Source organism: Chiloscyllium punctatum, chromosome 5 (genome assembly GCF_047496795.1).
Source record: "Chiloscyllium punctatum isolate Juve2018m chromosome 5, sChiPun1.3, whole genome shotgun sequence".
In the NCBI taxonomy this organism is placed as follows: domain Eukaryota; kingdom Metazoa; phylum Chordata; class Chondrichthyes; order Orectolobiformes; family Hemiscylliidae; genus Chiloscyllium; species Chiloscyllium punctatum.
The window spans coordinates 139,116,533-139,141,727 of NC_092743.1; the positions used below are offsets into that span (position 1 = coordinate 139,116,533).

At 40.7% G+C, this 25,195-nt stretch overlaps 1 protein-coding gene across 5 annotated transcripts in view; it reads right to left on the bottom strand.

Annotated features, from left to right (window-relative positions):
• Positions 1 to 25,195, bottom strand: part of cspp1a (centrosome and spindle pole associated protein 1a) — a 156,280-nt gene that overhangs the window by 129,399 nt on the left and 1,686 nt on the right. For 4 of the 5 annotated variants that reach the window (XM_072571489.1, XM_072571490.1, XM_072571486.1 and 1 more), the window contains exons 2-5: positions 19,165 to 19,277; positions 15,764 to 15,881; positions 14,366 to 14,469; positions 1,829 to 1,909 (exon numbers count right to left, since the gene is read on the bottom strand). In XM_072571489.1, the coding sequence (XP_072427590.1) occupies positions 1,829 to 1,909; positions 14,366 to 14,469; positions 15,764 to 15,881; positions 19,165 to 19,263 (402 nt within the window). In that variant the 5' untranslated portion in view covers positions 19,264 to 19,277. The remainder of the gene's footprint in view (positions 1 to 1,828; positions 1,910 to 14,365; positions 14,470 to 15,763; positions 15,882 to 19,164; positions 19,278 to 25,195) is intronic. The other variant, XM_072571488.1, reaches the window with a different exon arrangement.

The following is a 25,195-nucleotide window of genomic DNA, read 5'->3' on the forward strand; positions in this document are numbered from 1 at the left end:
AAACTGCAGATGTATGAAGGGATTATGGTATTCATGCACACCAGTCTAATGAGAAAAACACCCTATGGTCCTTTAGGACTACAGCAACTTTTACCAGGAATAGAAGAATGATCCAATGAGAAGAGATTAGTTCGACTACGCCTGTATTCCCTAAAGTTTGGAAGGAAGAGGGGAGAAAACAGATAATAGAGGTGGACAGCCTAGACGCTTTGAGGATGTTTTCCCTGGTTGGGAATTCAAAAGTACAGGTCACAGTGTCAGGAAAAGGGGTAAGCCATTTAGGGCTGAGACAAAGAAATATTCCTTCATTCAGCAAGTGGTCATCCTTTAGAATTCACAACCAAAGAAGGCCATGGAGGCTAAATCACTGAATATATCCAAGAAGGAGATTGATAAATTTTTAGATATTAAAGACATCAAGGAGTATGGGAAGAAAGCAGGAACATGAATAGAGATAGAGGATCAGCTATGATCATACTGAATTACACAATAGGCTTAAAGGGCCAAATGGGACACTTTTGCTTCTCGTTTCGGTGTTTCTTTTAAAACAACTCTTCAAGGGGATCAAGAACAACTCTTCAAGGATCAAGTTGAGGGGATTAACCATGGGCTTTTGAGGGTTGGGGGATTGGCATCCATAAGGAAGGACAGAGTATGTTTCACAGATATCAGAAACATAGATAATGTGTCTCTATTCTACCAATATGGATCAACTGGATTCAGACTTTGGTTGACTGCACCTCAAAATTGCTCCTCTGGTAACTTAGTGTTAAGGAAATGTCAAAGCTATTGGCTTGCTAATCTTCATTTATTGTGTGGCAGATCAAATGTTATATTATCACATTTGTGTCCACATACACCAGGCAATGAAAGTAGACAGGCAGGTGCAGCAAGCAATTAGAAGGTAAATGGAAATTGGCCTTCATTGCAAGAGAATTTGAACTCAGAAATAGGATTAGGTTACTGCAGTTATACAGGGCCTTGGATAGACCACACTTGGAACATTGCATGCAGTTTACCTTTCCATAATTCAAAGAGGATATAGTTGCCTTAGAGGGAGTGCAGTGGAGGTTCACTAGGCTGATACCACAGATGGTAGGTCTGTATTATTAGAAAACAATGGTTCAGCTGGACCTGTAATCACAAGAATTTGGAAGGATGAGAAGGAATTTGATCGAAACATAAAATTCTAACAGAGCTGTACTGCGAAATGCAGGGAGGAGATTTCTTTTTCCCCCCAGTTTGGAGAGTCTAGAACCAGGAATTAAGATTAGGAAATGTTTCTTCACTCAAAGGGAAGTTAACCTGCCAAATTCCTGAGCTCAGAAGGCTGTGGAGGCCAAATCACTGAATATATTCAAACAAATGCTAGATATAGTTCTAGATTTTAAAGACATCAAGGAGTATGTGGAAAAAGCAGAAAAATAGTATTGGGATAGAAAATAAACCATAATTCAACTCATAGGCGAAGTAGTCTCTATGTTTCTGCGACAGAAATTAAAATGCGAGAAGCAGCACTTTGCACAGCTTTTCAGCAGGCTGCTGAACAGTGTACTTGGACATGTCAGCTGCTATCTGAAGAGTCACTGGATTCAAAATGTCAACTCTCCTTTCTCTCCACAGATGCTGCCAATTTGCTGAGAAATTCCAATAATTTTTGTTTTTCTAACATATTTAAATAATCTGTGTTCAGAAGGACTGAACCTTTCCAAAACAAAAAGGCAACATTATATACCAATAGTTGGCAATTATAGCTCACATATTTATTCAGTAGCTAAGATGAACAAATTTACATTATAATTAGCATGAACTCGTTTTATACACATACCTTAGCTGATTTTCTATCAGAGATAGGAAGCGAAAGCTTCTCAACTTTCAATTCTTGTTCCTTTGTGGGCCTAGAATTTTTCTGCAACAAGCAAAGGTATAAAATCAATATTGAACATATAATCAAAGAATCCCGACAGTGCAAGTAGAGGCCATTTGGCCCATTGAGTCTGCACCAAAATTCTGAATAGCATTCCACCTGTACCCAACCTATCTCCGTATGTGCACATTTACCATGACTACTCCACCTAATCTATAAATCCCTGGACACTAAACAACAATTTAGCATGACCAATCCACCCAATCTGCACATCTCTGGACTGTGGGAGGAAACTGGAACATCGGCAGTAACCCATGCAAACACAGGGAGAGTGTGCAAACTCCATCCTCCTTAAAGCTGGAATCGAACCTGAGTCCCTGGCACTATGGGGCAGCATTGCTCACCACTGTGTCACCCATACAATTCTTTCTTTGTTTACCCTGTTAAGGAAATGGTTCTCAAGTTTTTTGGAATCCAAACAAAATAAGTCACAGCCTTCTACAACCAGTCAACTTACAAATATTAGCTCAAAGTCGCCATATAAAATGTAAACTCAAAATTATTGGTATTGTCAATCTCCTGTGTTTATATTTCCAATGTACACCCTAATCCATTTTCCTTCAGGGTTCTGAGAAAAAGAGTTATATTGGACTTGTAACATTAACCCTGCTTCTCTCACACAGATACTGCCAGACCTATGGAGTGTATCCAGAGCCTTCTGTTTTATTTCAAATGGCAGCATCTGCAGTATGTTGCTTTGATTCGATGGTAGCCTCATCTATCACAGTCACTGCACTTTATAACAGGTCCACGTGGCACAATTAAGGGCCTAAAAAGTCTACACTCGGTTTGACATTGGACATCAGTAGAAAAGAGGAGACAATAAATTCTAGCATTGAATAATTAGAGTATGAATTAGAATAGTGGCAGTCCAATTTGAGAATGTGTGTTGCTCAGTGACTTGGTTTGCATACACTGGGGCTAGAATATTGAAGCATACATGACATTTAAGAAGAACATGATCTCAAAGATGGAGGTGTGGCTTGATTGAAGAAATCAGTCGGTAGAAGCAGTTTGCATATCACAACGTGACAACATAAACTTCAAAACTTTAATAGGTTCATGGATTTAAAGAAACACCCATAACTCTTCCTGGAATTAATTGTTTCAAGATAAAAGAGACAAGGACAAACTGTTATAAAGGAATTTAGCAATCTGCTAATTAACCAACCCTTGGAAGAAGGAATCAACGCAACATAAACAAGCCATTTCCTGTTAAGCAGTAGCTTAACACTGCTTGATAAGCTACTGTCATGTGACAAACGGGCAATTAAGACTGCCTGCAGAAGGAATATCCTGAAGTAAAGGGGTTAATTGCAGGACAGACTGTTTCAAACAGACAGTTAATATCAAAATATTAATATCAAGGAACAGGTGAGGTACTTCTGATGAGAAGGCAAGCTACAAACTTGAAGTCTCTGAAAGTTGGAGATGGAAAAAAACCTAATAGAATCAACAATAATGTCACACCATAAACTTGAAAGAGAGAAAATTGTGTTCGAATCAAGCACCAGATCAAATCAGCAGCAGAATTTCGAAGAACAACAATGCACAAGGATCAAACCCTGGCCATATCCAGAAACAGACATTGTTGGTTGGAATCTTATCTAATTTCCACCACCAATCGGGTAATAGCCAAGTTGGATTGTGAGGCTTAACTTGCTTACTTCAAGGTCTTATTTTGACTGCTACATGCAATAACATTTAAATCATTGTTCCAGTACTTAATTATCTGTGAGATTTCTAACTAAGTAGCTGAATTAAAGGTAATTTGTGGTGATTTATCCACAATGGAAGAGAAACAGTAAAAGCTAGAAGAGGTACATAGGCCAACTGACAGTAACTATATGATAGGATGGAATAGAAATTATGGGAGACTCTAATCTCCATATAAACTGAAAAAAAACAGCCTAGATTAAGAGTCCATAGAACGTTTTCTCGATAGTTTCTTAGAACAGCGCACTTTGGACCAACCAGAAAGCAGGATGTATTAGACCTGGTATTGTACAAGATGGAATTAATGACTTCATTGTGAAGGCACCTCTTGGTAGCAATAACCAAAATCAGATTTAATTTTACATTCAATTTGAAGAATAGGTCCAAAGCTGTAATTTAAGCAGTCATTGTTTTTACCTCAATTACGAAGATATGTAAGCCATGTTAGCTAAAGAGAATTTGCAAACTGGATGAAAAGATAGATAGATCAATGGATATGCAGTGGCTGACATTTAAAAAGGCTGTTTCAAAATACACAGAACAAATACATTCCAATGAGAAAGTAAAATTCCAAGGGGATAATCTAGCAGCCTTGGTTAACTGAAAAGGTTAAAGATGGTATCAAATGTAAGAAATAATATATAATTACATGAAGATGGATAGCAGGTCAGAAGATTAGACAGAATATAAAAAACAGCAAAACCAAGGAAAAGTTAAAGTATAAGATAAAACTAGAGAGGAATAGCAAAACAAATAGTAGATACATGTTCAAAAGAGACAACAAAGTAAGCATCGGTCCTATAGAAAGTGAGTCTGCGGAATTAACAATAGCCAACAAGGTAATGAACATGAAGATGAATTGATAAGATAGTTCTCATCACAGAATAGATAAATACCATCCCATAAAGAGCTATAAATTAGGTAATAGAAGAGAGGGAAGAACTCAGGACAATTAAATCACCACACAGGAAGTACTGAGCAAATGTTCGGAGCTGAGAAGTGCCAGGGCCCTGATGGATTTCATAAAAATGTATGATTTAGGAGGAAAAGCAGACCATTCAAACCCTCAAGCCTGCTCCACCATTAAACTGGATCATGGCTGATCTGTTAGCATTACAGAGCAATACAACACAGAAATTGATCCTTCTGTCCAACTCAATCGCACTGACCAGACACCCCAATCTGGGCTTTTGCCCGAAATGTTGAGTTTGCTGCTCCTCGGATGCTGCCTGAACTGCTGTGCTCTTCCAGCACCTATAATCCAAAATCTGGTTTCCAACATCTGCAGTCATTGTTTTTACCCCAATCTGACCTAGTCCAATTTGCCAGAATTTGGCCAAATTTGGCCCAAATCCTTCTAAACCTTTCCTAATCATATACCCATCAAGAAGACTTTTAAATGTTGTCAGTGTACCCGCCTCCACCATTTCCTGTAGCAGCTCGTTCCACACACACACACACCACCCATCCATGGACTCCATTTATACTTCTCATTGCCGCAGAGAGGCTGCCAACATGAAAGATCTCTCCCACACCGGTAATGCTCTCCTACAATCTCTTCTGTCAGTGAGAAGATAAGAAAGTTGAACACACGCAACAAGAGGTTCAACAACAGCTTCTTTCTTGCCATTATTAGACTGATGAATGGACTCTAGCTTCAAATAATGTTCATCTTACTATGCGCACCTCCTGTGCGGTGTAACCTTATATCTTGCTCAGTCTAAGCACTTTTTGATCTTTATGCCCTTGTTTGCTATGATCTGCCTGTACTGCTCACAAAGCAAAGCTTTTCACTATATTTAGGTACACGTGACTACAATAAATCAAATCAAACCAAACCCTCTGCCTGAAAACATTACCCCTCAGATCCTTTTAATTCCTTCCCTTCTCACCTTAAACCTATGACCTCTAGTTTTGGATACCCCCAACCTCGGAAAATGATCATGGCTATTCACCCTGTCTATGCCCCTCATGAATAAACCTCCATAAGGTCACCCCTCAGCCTCTGACGCTCCAGGGAAAAAAAGCCCTAGTCTATTCAGCCTCTCCCAAAAACTCAGATCTTCCAGTCCCAGCAACATCCTAAATCTTTTCTGCACCCTCTCAAGTTTAACAGCATTCTTCCTATAGAAAGGCGACCAGAATCCTATGCAGTATTCTAAACAAAGCCTCACTAATGTCCTGTAAAAGCACAATAAGACACTCAAACTCTACTGGTCACAGGCCTCCAGCCTAAAACACTACCCTCTACCACCACCCACTATCTGCTTCCTTCAAGCCAATTTTGTATCCAATTGGTTAGTGCCTCCTGATCCCATGGGATTTAACATTACTAACCAGTCTGCCATACAGGATATTTCCAAACACTTTGCTGAAGTTACCTAGTGAAAGTAGGAATTGAGGGATTAGTCTCCCTCTTTACTCTTTTTCCCTTAACATACATATAGAATCTCTTTGTATTCTCCTTAAATCTACTTGCCAAAGCGATCTCATGTCCCCTTTTTGCCCTCCTGATTTCCCTGAGTATAAAGAAAAGTAAGATGGATTATAAGGAAAAACTAGCTCAGAATATAAAGACATATATTAAAAGTTTCTATAAACACATAAAACAAGAAAGAGCAGCTAAAGTAAACATTGGTTCTTTAGACGATGAGAAGGGGACTTAGTAGTGGGATAGGTGGTGTTGGCAAAGGCATTGAATAGGTATTTTGAGTCGGTTTTCACAGTGGAGGACACAAGTAACATGCCAATAATTGACAGACGGAATTAGGCGAGGACCTGGAAACAATCATTATCTTGAAAGTAGTAGTAGTGTTGGGCAAGCTAATGGAGCTAAGGTTAGACAAGTCTCCTGGCCCCGAAGGAATACATCCCAGTATGCTAAAAGAGTTGGTGGGAGAAATAGCAAATGCACTTGTGGTAATTTTCTAAAATTCACTGGACTCTGGGGCAGTTCCAGCAGAATGGAAAACAGCAAATGGGATGCCACTGTTTTAAAAGGGGTGTAGACAAAAGACAATGATAGACCAGTTAGCTTAACTTCTGTAGTGGGGAAAATGCTTGAGTTTATTATCAAGGGAGAAGTAGCAAGGCACCCAAATAGAAATTGTCCTGTAGGGCAGACACAGCATGGGTTCATGAAGCACAGTTCATGCTTAACTAATCTTTTGGAATTCTATGAAGACATTACGAAGACATTGGACAACCAGAACATTGTAGATGTGGTGTATCTGGATTTCCAAAAGGCATTCGACAAGGTGCTGCACAAAAGGCTGCTGCATAAGATAAAAATGCAAGGCATTACCGGCAATGTATTAGCATGGATAGAGAATTGGTTAACCAACAGGAAGCAAAAAGTGGGAATAAATGAGTGCTATTCTGGTTGGCAATCTGACTAATGGTGTGCCTCCGGGATCAATGTTGGGATTGCAATTTCCACAACTTATATTAGATGATTTGGAGTTAGAGACCACGTGTAGTGTGTCAAAGTTTGCAGATGAGACTAAGATGAGTGGTAGAGCAAAGCGTGCAGAGGACTATGAAACTTTGCAAAGGGATATCGACAGTTTAAGTGAGTGGGCAAAGTCTGGTAGATGGAGTACAATGTGAAGTCATCCACTTCAGTAGGAATAACAGTGAAAAGGATAATTACTTGAATGGTAAGAAATTGCAGCATGCTGCCTTGCAGAGGGACCTGGCTTGCTTTGAGCATGAAATTACAGAAGGTTGGGTTGCAGGTGCAACAGATAATTAAGGCGGCAAATGGAATTTTGTCCTTCATTGCTAAAGGGATTGAGTTTTAAAACAGAGATTTGCAGCTGTACAGGGCGCTGGTGAAGTCACACCTGGAGTACTTTGTGCAGTTTTGGTCTCCTCACTTGAGAAAGGATGTACTGGCACTAGAAGGGTGCAGAGGTGATTCACTAGGTTGATTTCAGAGTTGAGAGGATTGGCATATGAGGACAGAATGAGTAGACTGGGATTATATTCAATGGAATTTAGAAGAATGTGGGGAGAATCTTATAGTAACATAAAATTATGAAGGGAATAGATAAGATAGAAGTAGAGAGGATGTTTCCACTGGTGGATGAAACTAGGACAAGAGGGCATAGCCTCAAAATTAGGGGGAGCAGGTTTAGGACTGAATTGAGAAGGAACTTCTTCACCCAGAGGGTTGTGAATCTATGGAACTCCCTGGCCAGTGAAGTGGCTGAGGCTTCCTCAGTAAATGTATACTCCTGCTGCCATTATATTCCTCTAGGGACTTGGTCAATCCCAGTTGTTGATACCTGATATATGTCCTCTACTTTATCTTTACTAGAGCCTCAATTTCTCAAGCCATCGAGCATTTAGTACACCTACAAGCCTTGCCCTTCACACTAACAGGAACATTCAGTCTCTGAACTTTCAATACTTCATTTTTAAAAGACCTCCAACTTCCTAACCGACCCCTTATCTGTAAATAACGTACCCTCTCCCCACACCCAATCAATTTCTGAAAGCTGAAATAACTGCAGATATTATAAATCAGAAACAAAACCAAAAGTGGTTGGAAAACTCAGCAGGTCTGACAGCATCTGTGAAGAGAAATCAGAGTTAACAGTTCAGGTCTTGTGAGTTCCAAGGAAGGGTCACTGGACCAAAAACATGAACTCCGATTTAACTTCTCTAATTAGACTCGACAGTTTTGGATTTCTTGTTATTTTCATTAGAAACTCAGCAATGCAACTCTTATACTTGTCTTGTCATTCCAGTCATTTGCTTTGTCTCCAGCACCACCTTACTTTTTTTTGGTAATGATCGCTCTGCCTCAATTAATTGGATTATAGATCATCCCCTTCACTTATTGACACTTTACTCACACCATCTGATACTTTTCATCACCCGCAGAGACTTATTTTTCAACACTTCACTCAACATTTGTATGATCTTTTGATCTCTATGCCCATAAATTGTGAGCCTGTGTGTTTTTCTGCACTTCACCTGACAAAGGAGCAGTGCTCCAAAAGCTTTTGATTTCAAATAAACCCGTTAAACTAAAACCTGATGATGAGACACTTCTGGCAATGAAGATAGGAGCAAAAGTAGGCCACTCGACCCCTCAAGGCTGCTCCATTTATTATGATTATGGCTGATCATGCTCAATACCCTAATCCCACACTCCCCCATACCCCGATCCCCTTAGCCACACAATTCATACCAACTTCTTCATTAAAACACAATGTTTTGGCCTCAATCACTGTGTGGTCGTGAATTCCACAACCTCACCACTCTGAGTAAAGAAATTTCTTACCTCCGTCCTAAAAGGTTTACCCCTTCGCCTTAAACTATGACCCTTGGTTCTGGACTCCACAACCATCAGGAACATTTTTCCTGCATTTAACCTGTCGAGTCCTGTTAGACTTTTATTAGTTTCTGTGAGGTAGAATACAGAACAATACAGCACAGTAGAGCTCCTTTGGCCCACGATGTTGTGCCAACCTTTTACCCTTTTCGAAAATCAAACTAACTGACATACCCTTCATTTTACTATTTTCCATGTGCCTATCCAAGAGTCGCTTAAATATCCCTAATGTATCTGACTCTACTACCACTACTGACAATGCATTCCACGCACCCACCACTCTCTGTGTAAAGACTTACCTCTGACATCTCTCCTAAACCTTCCTCCAATCATCTTAATTTGTGCCCCTTATGATAGCCATTTCTGCCCTGTAAAAAAGTCTCTGACTATTCACTCTATCTATGCCTCTCATCAGCTTGTTGACCTCTATCAAGTCACCTCTCATCCTTCTTCACTCCAGTGAGAAAAGCCTAAGCTCCAAAACGCTTTCTTCATAAGACATGCCCTCCAGTCCAGGCAGGATCCTGGTAAATCTCCTCTGCACCCTCTCTAAAGCCTCCACACCATTCCAAAATGAGGCAACTAGAACTGAACACAATATTCCAAGTGTGGTCCAACCAGGGCTCTATAAAGCTGCAGCATTACCTTCCAGTTCTTAAACTCAATCACCCTGCTAAATGAAAGCCAATACACCATATGCCTTCTTAACAACCCTATCAACTTGGGTAGCAACTTTGAAGGATCTATGGACATGGTCCCCAAGGTCCCTCTGTTCCTTCACACTGTCAAGAATCCTGCCTTCAATCCTGCATTCTGCATTTAAATTTGACCTTCCAAAATGAATCACTTCACACTTTTAAAGATTGAACTCCATCTGCCACTTATCTGCCTAGTTCTGCATTTTGTCAGTGTCAAAGAATTCAATAAGGCTTGTGAGGCATGACCTGCCCCCTACAAAGCCATGCTGACTATTTCTAATCAAACTATGGTTTTCCAAGTAATCATAAATCCGGCCTTTCATTGAATCCCTACAGTGTGGAAACAGGTCATTTGGCCCAACAAGTCCACACCAACCCTCTGAAGGTACCCCACTCAGACTCATTCCTTTACCCTATTGCTCTACATGTCCCCGGACTAATGCACTTAACCTACACATCACTGGACACAATGGGCAATTTAGCCTGGCCAATTCACCTAACCTGCACATCTTTGGACTATGGGAGGAAACCCATCCAGACACAGGGAACAATAAGCAAACTCCACAGTCGCCCAAGGCTGGATTCGAACCTGGGTCCCTGGCACCATGAGGCAGCAGTGCTCACTACTGAGCCACCATGTCTCTCAGATTCCACCCCCCTCATCCTTCTAAGCTCCAACAAATACAATCCCAAACAACTCAATCTCTCCTCATACGTCAGGACTGCCATCACAAAAACATACTGACTCTTCTCAATTATCTTTAATTTTACCAAGTGCGCATTTATAACCTCCTTAACTAACAATTCTAACGCCTTTCCCACAACAAACATCAAGTTAACTACCCTACAGCTTCTGGATTAGTGGTGCTGGAAGAGCACAGCAGTTCAGGCAGCATCCAACGAGCAGCGAAATCGACGTTTCGGGCAAAAGCCCTTCATCAGGAATAAAGGCAGTGAGCCTGAAGCATGGAGAGATAAGCTAGAGGAGGGTGGGGGTGGGGAGAGAGTAGCATAGAGTACAATGGGTGAGTGGGGGAGGAGATGAAGGTGATAGGTCAAGGAGGAGAGGGTGGAGTGGATAGGTGGAAAAGAAGATAGGCAGGTCGGACAAGTCAAGGAGACAGTAACTGAGCTGGAAGTTTGAAACTAGGACGAGGTGGGGAAAGGGGAAATGAGGAAGCTGTTGAAGTCCACATTGATGCCCTGGGGTTGAAGTGTTCCGAGGCGGAAGATGAGGCGTTCTTCCTCCAGGCGTCTGGTGGTGAGGGAGCGGCGGTGAAGGAGGCCCAGGACCTCCATGTCCTCGGCAGAGTGGGAGGGGGAGTTGAAATGTTGGGCCACGGGGCGGTTTGGTTGATTGGTGCGGGTGTCTCGGAGATGTTCCCTAAAGCGCTCTGCTAGGAGGCGCCCAGTCTCCCCAATGTAGAGGAGACCACATCGGGAGCAACGGATACAATAAGTGATATTGGTGGATGTGCAGGTGAAACTTTGATGGATGTGGAAGGCTCCTTTAGGGCCTTGGATAGAGGTGAGGGAGGTGGTGTGGGCACAGGTTTTACAGTTCCTGCGGTGGCAGGGGAAAGTGCCAGAATGGGAGGGTGGGTCGTAGGGGGGTGTGGACCTGACCAGGTAGTCACGGAGGGAACAGTCTTTGCGGAAGGCAGAAAGGGGTTGGGAGGGAAATATATCCCTGGTGGTGGGGTCTTTTTGGAGGTGGCGGAAATGTCGGCGGATGATTTGGTTTATGCGAAGGTTTGTAGGATGGAAGGTGAGCACCAGGGGCGTTCTGTCCTTGTTACGGTTGGAGGGGTGGGGTCTGAGGGCGGAGGTGCGGGATGTGGACGAGATGCGTTGGAGGGCATCTTTAACCACGTGGGAAGGGAAATTGCGGTCTCTAAAGAAGGAGGCCATCTGGTGTGTCCTATGGTGGAACTGGTCTTCCTGGGAGCAGATACGGCGGAGGCGGAGAAATTGGGAATACAGGATGGCATTTTTGCAAGAGATAGGGTGGGAAGAGGTGTAATCCAGGTAGCTGTGGGAGTCGGTGGGTTTGTAAAAAATGTCAGTGTCAAGTCGGTCGTCACGAATGGAGATGGAGAGGTCCAGGAAGTGGAGCGAGGTGTCAGAGATAGTCCAGGTAAATTTAAGGTCAGGGTGGAATGTGTTGGTGAAGTTGATGAATTGCTCAACCTCCTCGCGGGAGCACGAGGTGGCGCCAATGCAGTCATCAATGTAGCGGAGGAAGAGGTGGGGAGTGGTGCCGGTGTAATTACGGAAGATCAACTGTTCTACATAGCCAACAAAGAGACAGGCATAGCTGGGGCCCACCACTCCCTGTGCCCACACGTCCTCCCTCACCTCTATCCAAGGCCCTAAAGGAGCCTTCCACATCCATCAAAGTTTCACCTGCACATCCACCAATATCATTTATTGTATCCGTTGCTCCCGATGTGGTCTCCTCTACATTGGGGAGACTGGGCGCCTCCTAGCAGAGCGCTTTAGGGAACATCTCCGAGACACCCGCACCAATCAACCAAACCGCCCCGTGGCCCAACATTTCAACTCCCCCTCCCACTCTGCCGAGGACATGGAGGTCCTGGGCCTCCTTCACCGCCGCTCCCTCACCACCAGACGCCTGGAGGAAGAACGCCTCATCTTCCGCCTCGGAACACTTCAACCCCAGGGCATCAATGTGGACTTCAACAGCTTCCTCATTTCCCCTTCCCCCACCTCATCCTAGTTTCAAACTTCCAGCTCAGTTACTGTCTCCTTGACTTGTCCGACCTGCCTATCTTCTTTTCCACCTATCCACTCCACCCTCTCCTCCTTGATCTATCACCTTCATCTCCTCCCCCACTCACCCATTGTACTCTATGCTACTCTCTCCCCACCCCCACCCTCCTCTAGCTTATCTCTCCATGCTTCAGGCTCACTGCCTTTATTCCTGATGAAGGGCTTTTGCCCGAAACGTCGATTTCACTGCTTGTTGGATGCTGCCTGAACTGCTGTGCTCTTCCAGCACCACTAATCCAGTATTTGGTTTTCAGCATCTGCAGTCATTGTTTTTACCCTACAGCTTCTGCCTCCCTCCCTTCATGCAGCTTTTCAGTCTGATAGGACCTTTCCAGAGTCTAAGGAATCTTGTAAATTTAACACCAATATATCCACAATCTCATTAGCCACCTTTTCCAAATCCAAGCATAAAGTCTATTCAGATCCAGAGAAATCAACTCTCAGTTCCATCAAGTTACTCAGCACTACTTCCCTAATGTTGGTAATGTTACCAAGTTTGTTTCTTCTTTCAAACATCAGACTTACAGGCATTACTGGAAAGATTTTGTAAGTTCTATGGTGAAGACAGAGCAAAATATTTATTCATTACAACCATTTATTTATTTACTATTAACTCTCTATCCTCACGCTCTAGAGCATTAACACTCATTTTCCTTATGTTTTTCCCTTTTTAAATAACAGCAGATATTCTTATCTGCATTTTCATTTCTAAGTCTCTCTCTCTCTCTCTCTCTCTCTCTCTCTCTCTCTTTAGCTCCAATTTGTTTGGCCTGATTGATCTTTTAATGATTCTTTGCCATTCTTTGTATTCTAACCAGTCATCTGACATGTCAATAATCTCTGCACAATTATATATGACTTTCCTCAATTTTGATGCTCTCCTTAACTTTTTTTCTTTTCCAAATTAATCGCAATAGTGGGCCCTCCCTTTGGAATTTTTCTTTAGAATGAGAATGTACTCAAAATAAATATAATACTTCAATTACACACAGCAGTGAGACCAGTGTACTGTATACAGTACTGATCTAATTTCTGGCAAGTTGAAAATGCAACTGGTAGCATTTCAGAAAAAGTATATAGGCTAATATCTCAATCGTCTTACAAGGAAAGGTTGGACGGTGTAGGCTTGCATTCACTGCTGTTTAGAAGAGTAAGATGCAACTTGATTGAAATGTACAATATCCCAACAGTTTGTGAAAGAGTTATGTGGAAAGGATATGTTCTGTTATGGGAGAATCCAGAATCCAAGTTCACATTTTCAAAGTAAGGTGCCACCAATTTAAGAAAAATAGATAAGGAGGCATGTCTTGCTCAGAGCCGTGAATCTTTGGAATTCTTGCCCCAAAAGTCAATGGAGGAGATTCTTTGAATATTTTTAAGACAGAGACCAATTATTTTGATAGGGGAAAGATTATCCAATATAGGCAGAAATATATAGTAATCATCTCAGTGATGTTCTGATTGAATGGTGTAGCAAGCTGAAAAGGACCAAGTGGCCCACTCCTGCCCATAGTTCGTATGTTTGTTTGTTTGTTTAGACGTTTGGTCAATGGGAGAATAAAACAGAGGGAAGAAAAGTGAATTTCAATACTGAAGTCCAATAAAACGATGGGCAAAATATTCATGGAATCTCTAGCTCAGTTGTGAATCTCTTCTTTCTGCTTCACATCCACTGCATCTCTCCTCCCAAAAGCCTACAGACAATCAACAACTAGTTTCTAGTGAAAAATAGGAGTTAGAAGATGTATAGGCATTTTTTTATAAACAATTTTTATAAACCACCTTGTTAAAATATGGAAAATGATGAAAAGAAAGCATTTTACATCTTTATAGATTTATTTGTCCTCACATTGGTACTGGCAAAGTAAAATCATAGCAAGACTCTACCTCTGCCATGTAGCGTCTGTAATCTTGTCGCAGTTCCTCCTTCAGTTTCTGTTTCTTCAAATCATATTCTAACCCAAGTGGCAGGCTTAACCCATAGTTTTCTTCTGTAAAGTGAGCATTTTTTTTTTAAATATATAATTTTAGTAATCATATTGTTTCATCTTAAGGAATACTTCATATATGTAGGTAAACTGAGTATGTCAGACTGTTGCCTTGTGGAAGTTGGGGAAATACATTGTGGGTTTTCATGAGTGGTCTGAACAGAGCGAAAATATCAAATCAGATTTGAGGTAATTGGTGAGATGCAGAGCAAGACAGCTTTATATAGGATAGTGTTTATTAATTACACAGTCTTACAACTCCTTCCCCACATTAGTTCAACCTGTTCCCCCTTAATCATTTAACTAGTCAACTAATCCCAATAATCTATTATAACAACAAAAACTACCCAACTGTCTGATGTATTGAGAGAAAGATGGCACAGATTGAAGGTAACAAAAAGTACTGGAGAAACTCAGCAGGTTTGGCAACATCTGCAGAGAGAAACACAGTTAAAATTGACCCTGTCATTAACGGTTTTCCTCTCTACAGATCGTGCCGACACAAGTTTCTCCAGCACTTCCTGTTTTGGTTTCAGATTTCCAACATTGCAGTTTTGTTTCTATTTACAGATTATAAGGTAATTGGCAAAACAGTAAATTAACACTTAAGGAAAGCATTTTTTTCACACAGCAAGTCACTGGAATCTGAAATACACAGCCTTGGTGTGTGCAGGAAGCAGGTTCAATCAAGCCATTCAAAAGGAAATCAGATTAATATCTGAAAAGAAGAATGTGTAGAGCTATGGCAAGAAGGCTGGTGAATAGGCAAACTATGTTAACTGTGTTCATTCCTCTTTTTGTGCTGTAACAATGCTTTTGTTCAAAATAACAAATCTAAAGATGTCAGAATACCTTGAAAAATTATAGACTTCAGGATTGAAACTGTATTCAAATAAAAGTAAACAACTATTCAATGAAAAGTACACAAAATGTTATAGTATTAACTCAATCCACAATAGGATATTAAATCCAAAAAATTAATTATGTAAAGAAAATGGAGTTTTAGTGCAACAATCAACAGCAGCATAGACTAATTCAAATATATATTTGGTTTCTGTGTTGTAATTTCAGTGAAATACTAATTAACCATTTAATTGTATTGAATCCGATTACATTGAAGTAGCTTACACACACAGTTTAAAATGGTATCTGAACAACAACTGGAAGTTCTGTCTGGGAATTCCTATTCAGAGCAACTCAGGTCAAACAGCAGAGCAACATTTACCCAGTAGGCCACGAAGCAGCGAGAATAGTTATTTTAATACTAACATGTTACATGCTGTCACCTACACTGTACCTTCAGATCTGCCAGCTTGTAGATTTTCTTTCACAGAATGAATACCTGCAAAGATATTTCCTTTAGCTATGGTGTCTGCAGTTTGATCGGTCTTATTGGATGGCTGTGCAGAATTTATCTGGGAAAAAGAAGGACAAGTTAAAAAAAAAAGAGTTTGAGACTGTTCCAGTTGATGTATCAGACAGGCAATGTAAATTGTATATTAATTGTGTTCAAATGTATGCAAATGGAGGACATTAACTAGGGAGTCACGTATGCTCCTATAAATAGGACTCAAGCTGTTGCTGTTGAGCTAGGAGGTCCATGTTTGTAATGCAATTAAAGACATAAGTGAATAAAAATTGGACATTCAATTCCTCACCACCAGGCTTTTTGAAACATGTTAGCAGAGAATAGCTGCACAGATATGAAGATTGAAACAAAAAAAAATTAGATGTGAAACTAAAATCCTAGCAGCCATTGTAGTAAATAGCTGAAAGCAAGCTTGAACATTCAAGTATAACCCGGTCTAGACTATATGTGACACTACACAAACGGCAATGTGATTTTGACTCTCATCTGCCTCCAAAGTGGTTTGGAAAAAAGAATACAAGCATGGACTACTTTCTAAACGGTGAGAAAATTCATGAAGCCAAAGTACAAAGGGATCTGAGAGTGCTAGTCGAGGATTCTCTAAAGGTAAACATACAGGTTGAATCCGTGATTGAGAAAGCAAATGCAATGTTGTCATTTATCTCAAGAGGGTTGGAATATAAAAGCAGCGATGTGCTACTGACATTTTATAAAGCTCTGGTTAGGCCCCATTTGGAGTACTGTGATCAGTTTTAGGCCCCACACCTCAGGAGGGTCATACTGGCACTGGAGCATGTCTAGCGGAGATTCACACGGATGATCCCTGGAATGGTAGGTCTAACATACGAGGAATGGCTGAGGATCCTGGGAGTTGGAGTTTAGAAAGTTAAGGGGAGATCTAATAGAAACTTACAAGATAATACATGCTTGGAAAGGGTGGACGCTAGGAAATTGTTTCTATTAGGCGAGGAGACTAGGACCCATGGACACAGCCTTAGAATTAGAGGGGGTAAATTCAGAACAGAAATGCGAAGACATTTCTTCAGCCAGAGAGTGGTGGGCCTGTGGAATTCATTGCCGCAGAGTGCAGTGGAGGCCGGGCCGCTAAATGTCTTCAAGCCAGAGATTGATAAATTCTTGATGTCACAAGGAATTAAGGGCTACGGGGAGAATGTGGGTAAGTGGAGTTGAAATGCCCATCAGCCATGATTGAATGACGGAGTGGACTCGATGGGCCGAATGGCCTTACTTCCACTCCTCTGTCTTATGGTCTTATACTTCAAATCTGACAATGACAACATACTGAAATCACCAAGAATTTTATTTACAAAACTCATACTAACTATTGTAAGCACTGATACAATCTCTAGCAAATTATCTAATCTATTGAGTAAACTGGGTGTAAAAAGACAACAATAATTGATATGGAGTGTGAAAACAATTACATTTGGATAAATAGGGGCATTAAAGTCACATCCATAGGTAATGCTAAGAATACAGAACTAGTCATTTTTCGAGATGCTTCACACAGTTCCTGATGTGTATTCGCGGGCACCTGATTTCATAACAATTCCGATCGGAAATGTTGCTCTTCAGCTTGAAGGCCACAAAAATAAAATTGGTTTTTGAAAAGAACTGACTCTTGTGGAAGCAGTGTATATGGGATTCTACTTCACAAAAAATGTCCAAAAATAATCTGTACAATTTTATAACAAAGATAGTATACCTATTGAATTTTATGTAGATATTTACTCTGGGATCATGTACACTCTGTGAAAAATGAGAGCAAGGAAAGATTACAAACTGACTTTACGGGCTTGAAATAAAAACTTAAAGGAAATTGCAAATTAAAATCAAGTTATCACTTACCAAATTGTTCATGCATTTTTTGTTAACTGTTAGGAAGTACCAAGGAGCGATATCACAAGTGCATAGAATATGAAAGTCTAAAACTTCACTAATTTTGAAACTGGATTTGTACATGGAACATCAGGCACACCATTTATTTTAAGAGGAGATGGTGGTGTCATGGTAATGTCGCTGGATTAGTATTCCAAAAGCGCTAATTAATTCTCTGGAGGAATGAGTTCACATGTTACAATGGCAGCTAGTGAAATTTGAATTCCATTAATAAAGAAACCTACAATTGAAAGCTGGACTCAGTAATACACACTTCAAAATTATCATCAGTTGTTGTAAAAATACATCTAGTTCACTATGGCCCTTCATAGAAGGATATTTGCTATCCTCACTTGCCACTCCATCAGCCTCCAAATCCAAAAGATTATAAGCCACCATTTCAGTCACCTCCATCATCATTATTTCAAATAATAATGTCATCAACCTGTGCACCCTTCCATGATCCCACCTTTTCCATCTCCACAACCGTTGCACAGTCCCATCTATGCTATCTCGAGCACAGGAACACCTATATCCACTCACTACCACTGATGCAACTCATCTCATCCTTACAACTTTTTTTAATCCTCAAAGAATAGATAGCAAGAAACTAGCATATTCTTATCATTATTTTTAATATGTACCCTAAGAGGTCCATTTGCTTTGAAAATGCAATTTACATACGTACGAACATATAAATTAGGAGAGGCAATAAGCACTCAGCTCCTCAAGTCTGCTCAGCATTCAATAAGATCATTGCTGATCTGATTGTGACTACAACTCCAAATTATGATCTACCCTGATAACCTACGACTCCCTTATTGGTTAAAATTTATCTATCTCTACTTTAAACATACTCAATAACCCTGTCTCTATCACCTCTTGGTGTACAGAGTTCCAATTATTCTCAATCCTCAAAAAAATTCTACTAATCTCCATACTTTATTTTATTTTTAAATTGTGTCCCCTAGTTTTAATTTTCCCCTAAAGGGGAAATCTCCTTTCAACACTCATGCTGTCTATACTTAAGAGTCATAGGGATGTACAGCAAGGAAATAGACGCTTCAGTCAGACTCATCCATGCCAACCAGATATCCCAAACTATTCTAGTCCCATTTGCCAGCACCTGACCCAAATCCCTCCAAAACCTTCCTATTCATATACCCATCCAGATTATCTTTCCCCTTTCACCCTATACCTATGCCCTCTAGTTCTGGACTCCCCCACCTTGCCTATTTACCCTATTCATGCCCTTCATGATTTTATAAACTTCTATAAGACCATCCCTCAGCCTCCAATGCTCCAGGGAAAACAGCCCCAGCCTATTCAACCTCTCCCTACAGCTCAAATCTTCCAACTTGACTTTGCGTTCATTCATATAATCAAATTAAACCAAGTGTGTACAAATATTTTTTTTAAAATCAACTTACTCTCATCTCCATGTATGGTGGGTCATGGTCTAATTTAATTTTATCTTGTGCTAACTTGGCCTTCTGTTCTTCAAGGAACCTTTCCAGCTCATCTGCCATTGTCAGCAAAATACCTTTAAAATATTCAATTTTATGAATTAGAACATTGGCTCAATGACTAAGCACAGTTCAGCTAAAGAGGAAGTAAGTTTTATCTGAATTTCAGCTACTCAGATTACAGTCTATGTGGTAAAATAATCAATTGGCCACCAAAATTATAAACAACCTAATTCTGCCTCAGACAAAAGCTGTTGGGAGAGAATGGAGCCAGCAGCAAAGTTATGCAGCTTGTGACAACCTTCCGAGTGCCTTGTTGGAGGATACTGCAGCTAATCCAATTTTAGATGTCAGACATTAATGACAATACAGAGATGTTAATCAGAGCAGTGGACAGCAAATTAATAAATTTATCCCCTTTAAAACTTTGCATTAAAAATGACATGCAGCCTAAATACATATAGCTAGCTTTGTCCTACAACTCTATGTCTTTGATAATCTTAAAAAGGAGTTTGATAGACTATCAGGGACCCTAGCTTATTGTGAAAAAGATCCCAAATGTTTTATCTATTTAATTACTGAAAGGTCTGGCTCTAGTTTTTTTTTTAAATCTCTCTCTCCCTATTTCGCCCCTTCCTCTGTTCCATCATAGCACCCTTCAACTTGCTCATACCTCCCTCCCCAAGTCCACACCCGCACCTCCCCATCTCTGCAAGTGACACCCCACATCATCTATAGCTAAGTAAGGAAATTAAGGATAGTATTCAATTGAAAGAAACCTTTGCAGATTTGTAGTATTGAGTACAGACGTTGGGAGGTCATGTTGCAGCTGTACAGGACATTGGTTAGGCCACTTGTGGAATACTGCGTGCAATGTCATGAAACTTGAGAGAGTTCACAAAAGGATGTTGGCAGGGTTGCAGGATTTGAGCTATAAGGTAGATGCAGAATAGGCTGGGACTGTTTGCCCTAGAGTATCAGAGGCTCAGGGGTAACCTTATAGAGGTTTATAAAATCATGAGGGGCATGGATAGGGTAAATAGACAAGGTCTTTTCCCTGGAGTGGGGGAGTCCAGAACTAGAGGGCACAGGTTTGGGGGGGAAAGAGAGAGAAGGATATACAAGAAATCTTTTTCATACAAGGGTGCTGTGTGTGTGTGTGTGGAATGGGCTGCCAGTGAAGTGGTGGAGGCTAGTACAATTACAACATTTAAAAAGCAACTGGATGGGTATACGAATAGCAAGGATTTGGACAGATATGGGGCAGGTGCTGGCAGGTGGGACTAGATTGGGTCAGGATATCTGATCGGCATGGATCGAAGGGTCTGTTTCTATGCTGTACATCTCTATAACTCTATGTAGCATGCTAATGGAGAGATCAAAAGGCTGGACAGACTTTAAGAGCTAGCGAAGAATGATTAGAAGATAATAAAGAGTCAGAAGGCAGAGAATAAGATAAAACTAGCTCGTACTAAAAAAAAATGTCTATAAGTATTTGATTGAGGGGTAAATAAAAAGTAATATTTTCCCTCTAGAGCACAAGTTTGGAAATTGATAACAAAATCTAAAGAAATGGAAAAGCTTTGAACTGACATTTTGTATCCATTTCCACAGTAGAAGGCTTAGAAAACATCCCAAAAGAAAATGAAAATTAAGAGGTGATGAGGATGTATGAATTTAAAATAAGCATCACTGGGAAAAGATGCTAGGAAAGCTACTGCACCTAAAGTTCGAGGCCACCAGGACAGTATTGTAAAATAAGTATTGGCACAAATATGGATGCATTGGTTATAACCTTCCAAAATTTATGAGGTGCTGGAAGAGTCACCTCCTACCTGCATCCACCTATCACCATCCCAACTACACTTCCCCTAGCCACACCCCCAACCTCCAATTTATCTCTCAGCCTCCTTCCTCCTCCACATTCCTCATGAAGGGCTGATGCCAGAATAATCAACTCTCCACTCCTCAGATGTTGCCTGACTTGTTGTGCTTTTTCCAGCGCCATGTTTTGTGACTCCCAGTGGATTGAAGAACAAGTGTAACACTTTTATTCAAGAAATGATGGAGAAAGCAGGAACTACAAGCTAGTTAGTCTAATATCTGTCACAGTGAACATGCTAGGTTTCATTCTTAAGGCGATTGTAGTAGATACTTAAACCACAATGTGCTCAACATGGCTTTACGAAAACAAAACCATAGTTAACTAATCTATTAATATTTTTTGATGAGAAACATTCCTTGTAGGTAGACAGAAACTACTAGTTATTAGGTACTTGGGTTTCCAAAAGATATTTAACGAGGTAGGTGCCACAAAGGTTGCTGTACAAGATAAAAGCATGTGGTGTATGGGATAACATATTAACATGAACAAAAGATTGGCTAGCTAACAGGAAGTAGAGAGTAGTATTTGAAATTGAGGAGCCTTTAAACCTGTGAGCATTCCATATTTTCTATTTCTTGTGCAGCATGAAACCTAGTTAACAGTGTTAAATTAGCAAGTAGCTTTCCATAAGCATTAACAAAAGATTTATTGGGGATCACATTGCCCTACTGTGAGTGCAATGCTTTCAGAAATGAGATTTGATTTGAAATTTGACCTTCGAGTGGAAGCGAGGAAGGGACAACAGTCATCATGAATATCTGGTCACTGATTGATATAGCATAGATGGTCAGCCCCCAAATTAAAATATATCAATAAGTACAGATAGGGTGAGAGGGTACAAGAAAGAGCAGGGGAAATGAGTCAAACTCGAGGGAACATCAGGAGTTCCTCTCTGTCAGCCCGAAAGAAGAAAAACAGCTGCCAAAGACTACCACAAAAGACTGCAAGACATCTGGGACACGGGGGCCAACTGACTTACACTTCTCCATTGTACAAAACAGTGTAGATTGGTGAAGCATTCTTATCTGTCACCAGTCATGCATTTCCTTTCTTAATCTAATTAAACTATTGTGTCATTTCTAAACTGCTGTTGTTTCTCAATAAACTACCAGAAAATATCTACAATCATCGACTGCCTTTATTAGGCAACAGAGACTGCATGCACCCACCCCCATTAAAATCAACAATAGGGATAAGTTGGCCTTTTTCATTTTTCCATGTCCTTTGCAGCCTTCAAAATGTCATCAATGATAATTATGAACGTCTCACATCCACTCCTCTCCTTCAAACCACCGCCAAACCTTAAACAGACCATTGTTTGCCGCAAACTACCCAGCCTTCAGAACAACACCAGACAACACTGCCATGGCAACCTCAGCAAGCCATGTCAGATCATCGACATGGATACTACTATCACATGTGGGAACACCACCCACCATGCACATGGCAGATACCCCTGTGACTCAGCCAATGTTCTCTCTCTCATATGCTGCAGGAAAGGGTGCCCGGAGACATGATATACTGGCAAGAGTATGCAGACACTACAACAATGGATGACTGGATATCGCATAATTGCCAGACAGGAATGTTCCCTCCCAGTCGAGGAACACTTCAGAGGTCAAGGACATTGAGCCGCCGATCTTCAGAGTAAGTGTCTTACAAGGCGGATTTCTAGATACACAACAATGACAAATCGCTGAGCAGAAACTGGTTGCCAAGTTCCGCACCCATGAAGATGGTGTCAAATGGGATATTGGGTTCATATTGTACTACATGTGACTCCACCACACTGTTCTATATCTGTAAGATCTTCCTTGCTGTCCTCTTTTGACCCCATCGCCTTGATAAATTATTATGGTCTCTCTACATTAATTAGTTTGTACAGTTTTGGATTACTTATTGTTATGGACTAGACCAGACCACTCAAAACATTCTTAAGCAGACAGCCCAGGCCACAACTTTGCAATTTGTCTCAGTAAGTGTACAGTGAAAATTACCCAGAGTAAGTTAGCTAGGTTGACTACCAGGTTTTAAAAACAGACAAAAACTTATTCACAAAATTACACAATGAAACACAAACAACAGAATAAAGAACCCTACAGAACTCAGTCTATCCAAACTAGACTTAATTATGCTACTCCGAATTACACAATAGCCCCAATAAGAAAACCGCTTAAAGTAAAAATTGAACAAATGCTTACAGGTTGCAATTAGAAGGACAGAGAGTTTAGCAACCTGTTTCCACGCAGCTCACTGTTGAACTCCTAACTAGTTCTGGACTGAACTGTTCAATGAGAGCTGATCACTCTCCTTTCAATGTACAAGTCACTTCTAAAACATGATTATTTGGCCTGAAATCTCATCTGTTTACATTTAAACAAAAGACCTCTCAAAATCCGTTTTCATCTCTGTACCAAACTAGTCACCCTGGAGCCAGGAGCTGTTTATGACCCCTCTGAAAAAAACCAAGGACACAGTATCCTTTTGAAAAAAGGACCAGCTTTGTGACATTATTACTTTCGTTATACCCTTGGCATGCAACTCATATCTATCATGTTATTCCAATTATTTAGTTTGTCTCCAGCATCACTTTATTTTTAATTTTTTGCTATTATCTCTCTGTCTCACTTAATTGGATTATAGGTCATCTCTTCACTTGTTGTTATTCAGCTATTGACACTTTATTCACACCGTCTAAGTCTCTTAGTCATCTGCAGAGATTTATTATTCAACACTCCACTCACACTAGTTGTATGACCTTTTGAACTCTGCCTACAAATTCTGTATCTGTGCGCTCTTCTTTCTTACTTCACCTGACATTGCACTATGAAAGCTTGTGCTTTCAAATAAACCTGTTGAACTATAACCTAGTGTCATGTGGAATGAGGCATGAGGCATGAATGAGGATTTCAGCAACAGGGAAGCTATGGATGGTGGAATTGAATAGTATTATTAGAGGCAGAAATAGGTGATCTTAGTGATCATGCAGGTGTGGTCAGAAACTCCTACCTCAGATCAAATATGATGATTCAACCAAAGATAGTTGTTAGGCAGAAGGACTGAGCTGGTGACTAGGGAATAGAGTTTGTGCCAAGAACCAAAACTCCCTGTAAATCTTTTTTATTGTGCAGGAATTGCATTAAGTGCACATCCATTTAATTTGTTGAGTGTAGCAATGCAATAAATTAATGCAGTAAGGAAAATTTTAGGTGCTGCACAACCATGTAGCTTACACTGAACAAAGAAAGCCAAAACAAAAACAGAAGTTGCTGAAATAGTTCTGAGGAAGGGTCATTGAATCAAAAACACTTCCTCTTTATAGATGCTCGGAGAAAGTGAGGACTGCAGATGCTGGAGATCAGAGCTGAAAAAGTTCAGCAGGTCAGGCAGCATCCAAGGAGCAGGAGAATCGACATTTCGGGCATAAGCCCTTCTTCAGGAATGAGGAGGGTGTGCCAAGCAGGCTAAGATAAAAGGTAGGGAGGAGGGACTTGGGGGAGGGGCTTGGGAAGAAATCTGCATTCATCCCAGGCCTAGGAACCCTCTGACCACAAGGGATGAATACAGATTTCTCCAGCTTCCTCATTTCCCCTCCCACCACCTTTTCTCAGTCCCAGCCCTCGGACTCAGCACCGCCTTCTTGACCTGCAATCCTCTTCCCGACCTCTCCGGCCTATCACCCTCACCTTAACCTCCTTCCACCTACCGAATTCCCAACACCCCTCCCCCAAGTCCCTCCTCCCTACCTTTTATCTTAGCCTGCTTGGCACACCCTCCTCATTCATAGGACCAAAATCTTTGTCCTCCTAAAGTGATAACAAGGAATCAAACCCAAAACAGTAACTACCAATCTATAGTACTACCTGGTCTCTGTCTTACAGCATTTACTGTTTTTATGACAATATAATGCATGCCTAAGCAAAAATAATACAACTCTCCAAGTCCTGCTTTAGGTGCAAGTAATTTCCATTCAAGATCTTATTTCTAGTTTTCACATCACTATAAAAGCAAAATAATTCTGAGAACAGATTTTCAGAAAAAATAATCCATAAATCAGATGTGAATTATCTTCCACATAAAACAACTGAATTGTTCAATCACTAGATTTAG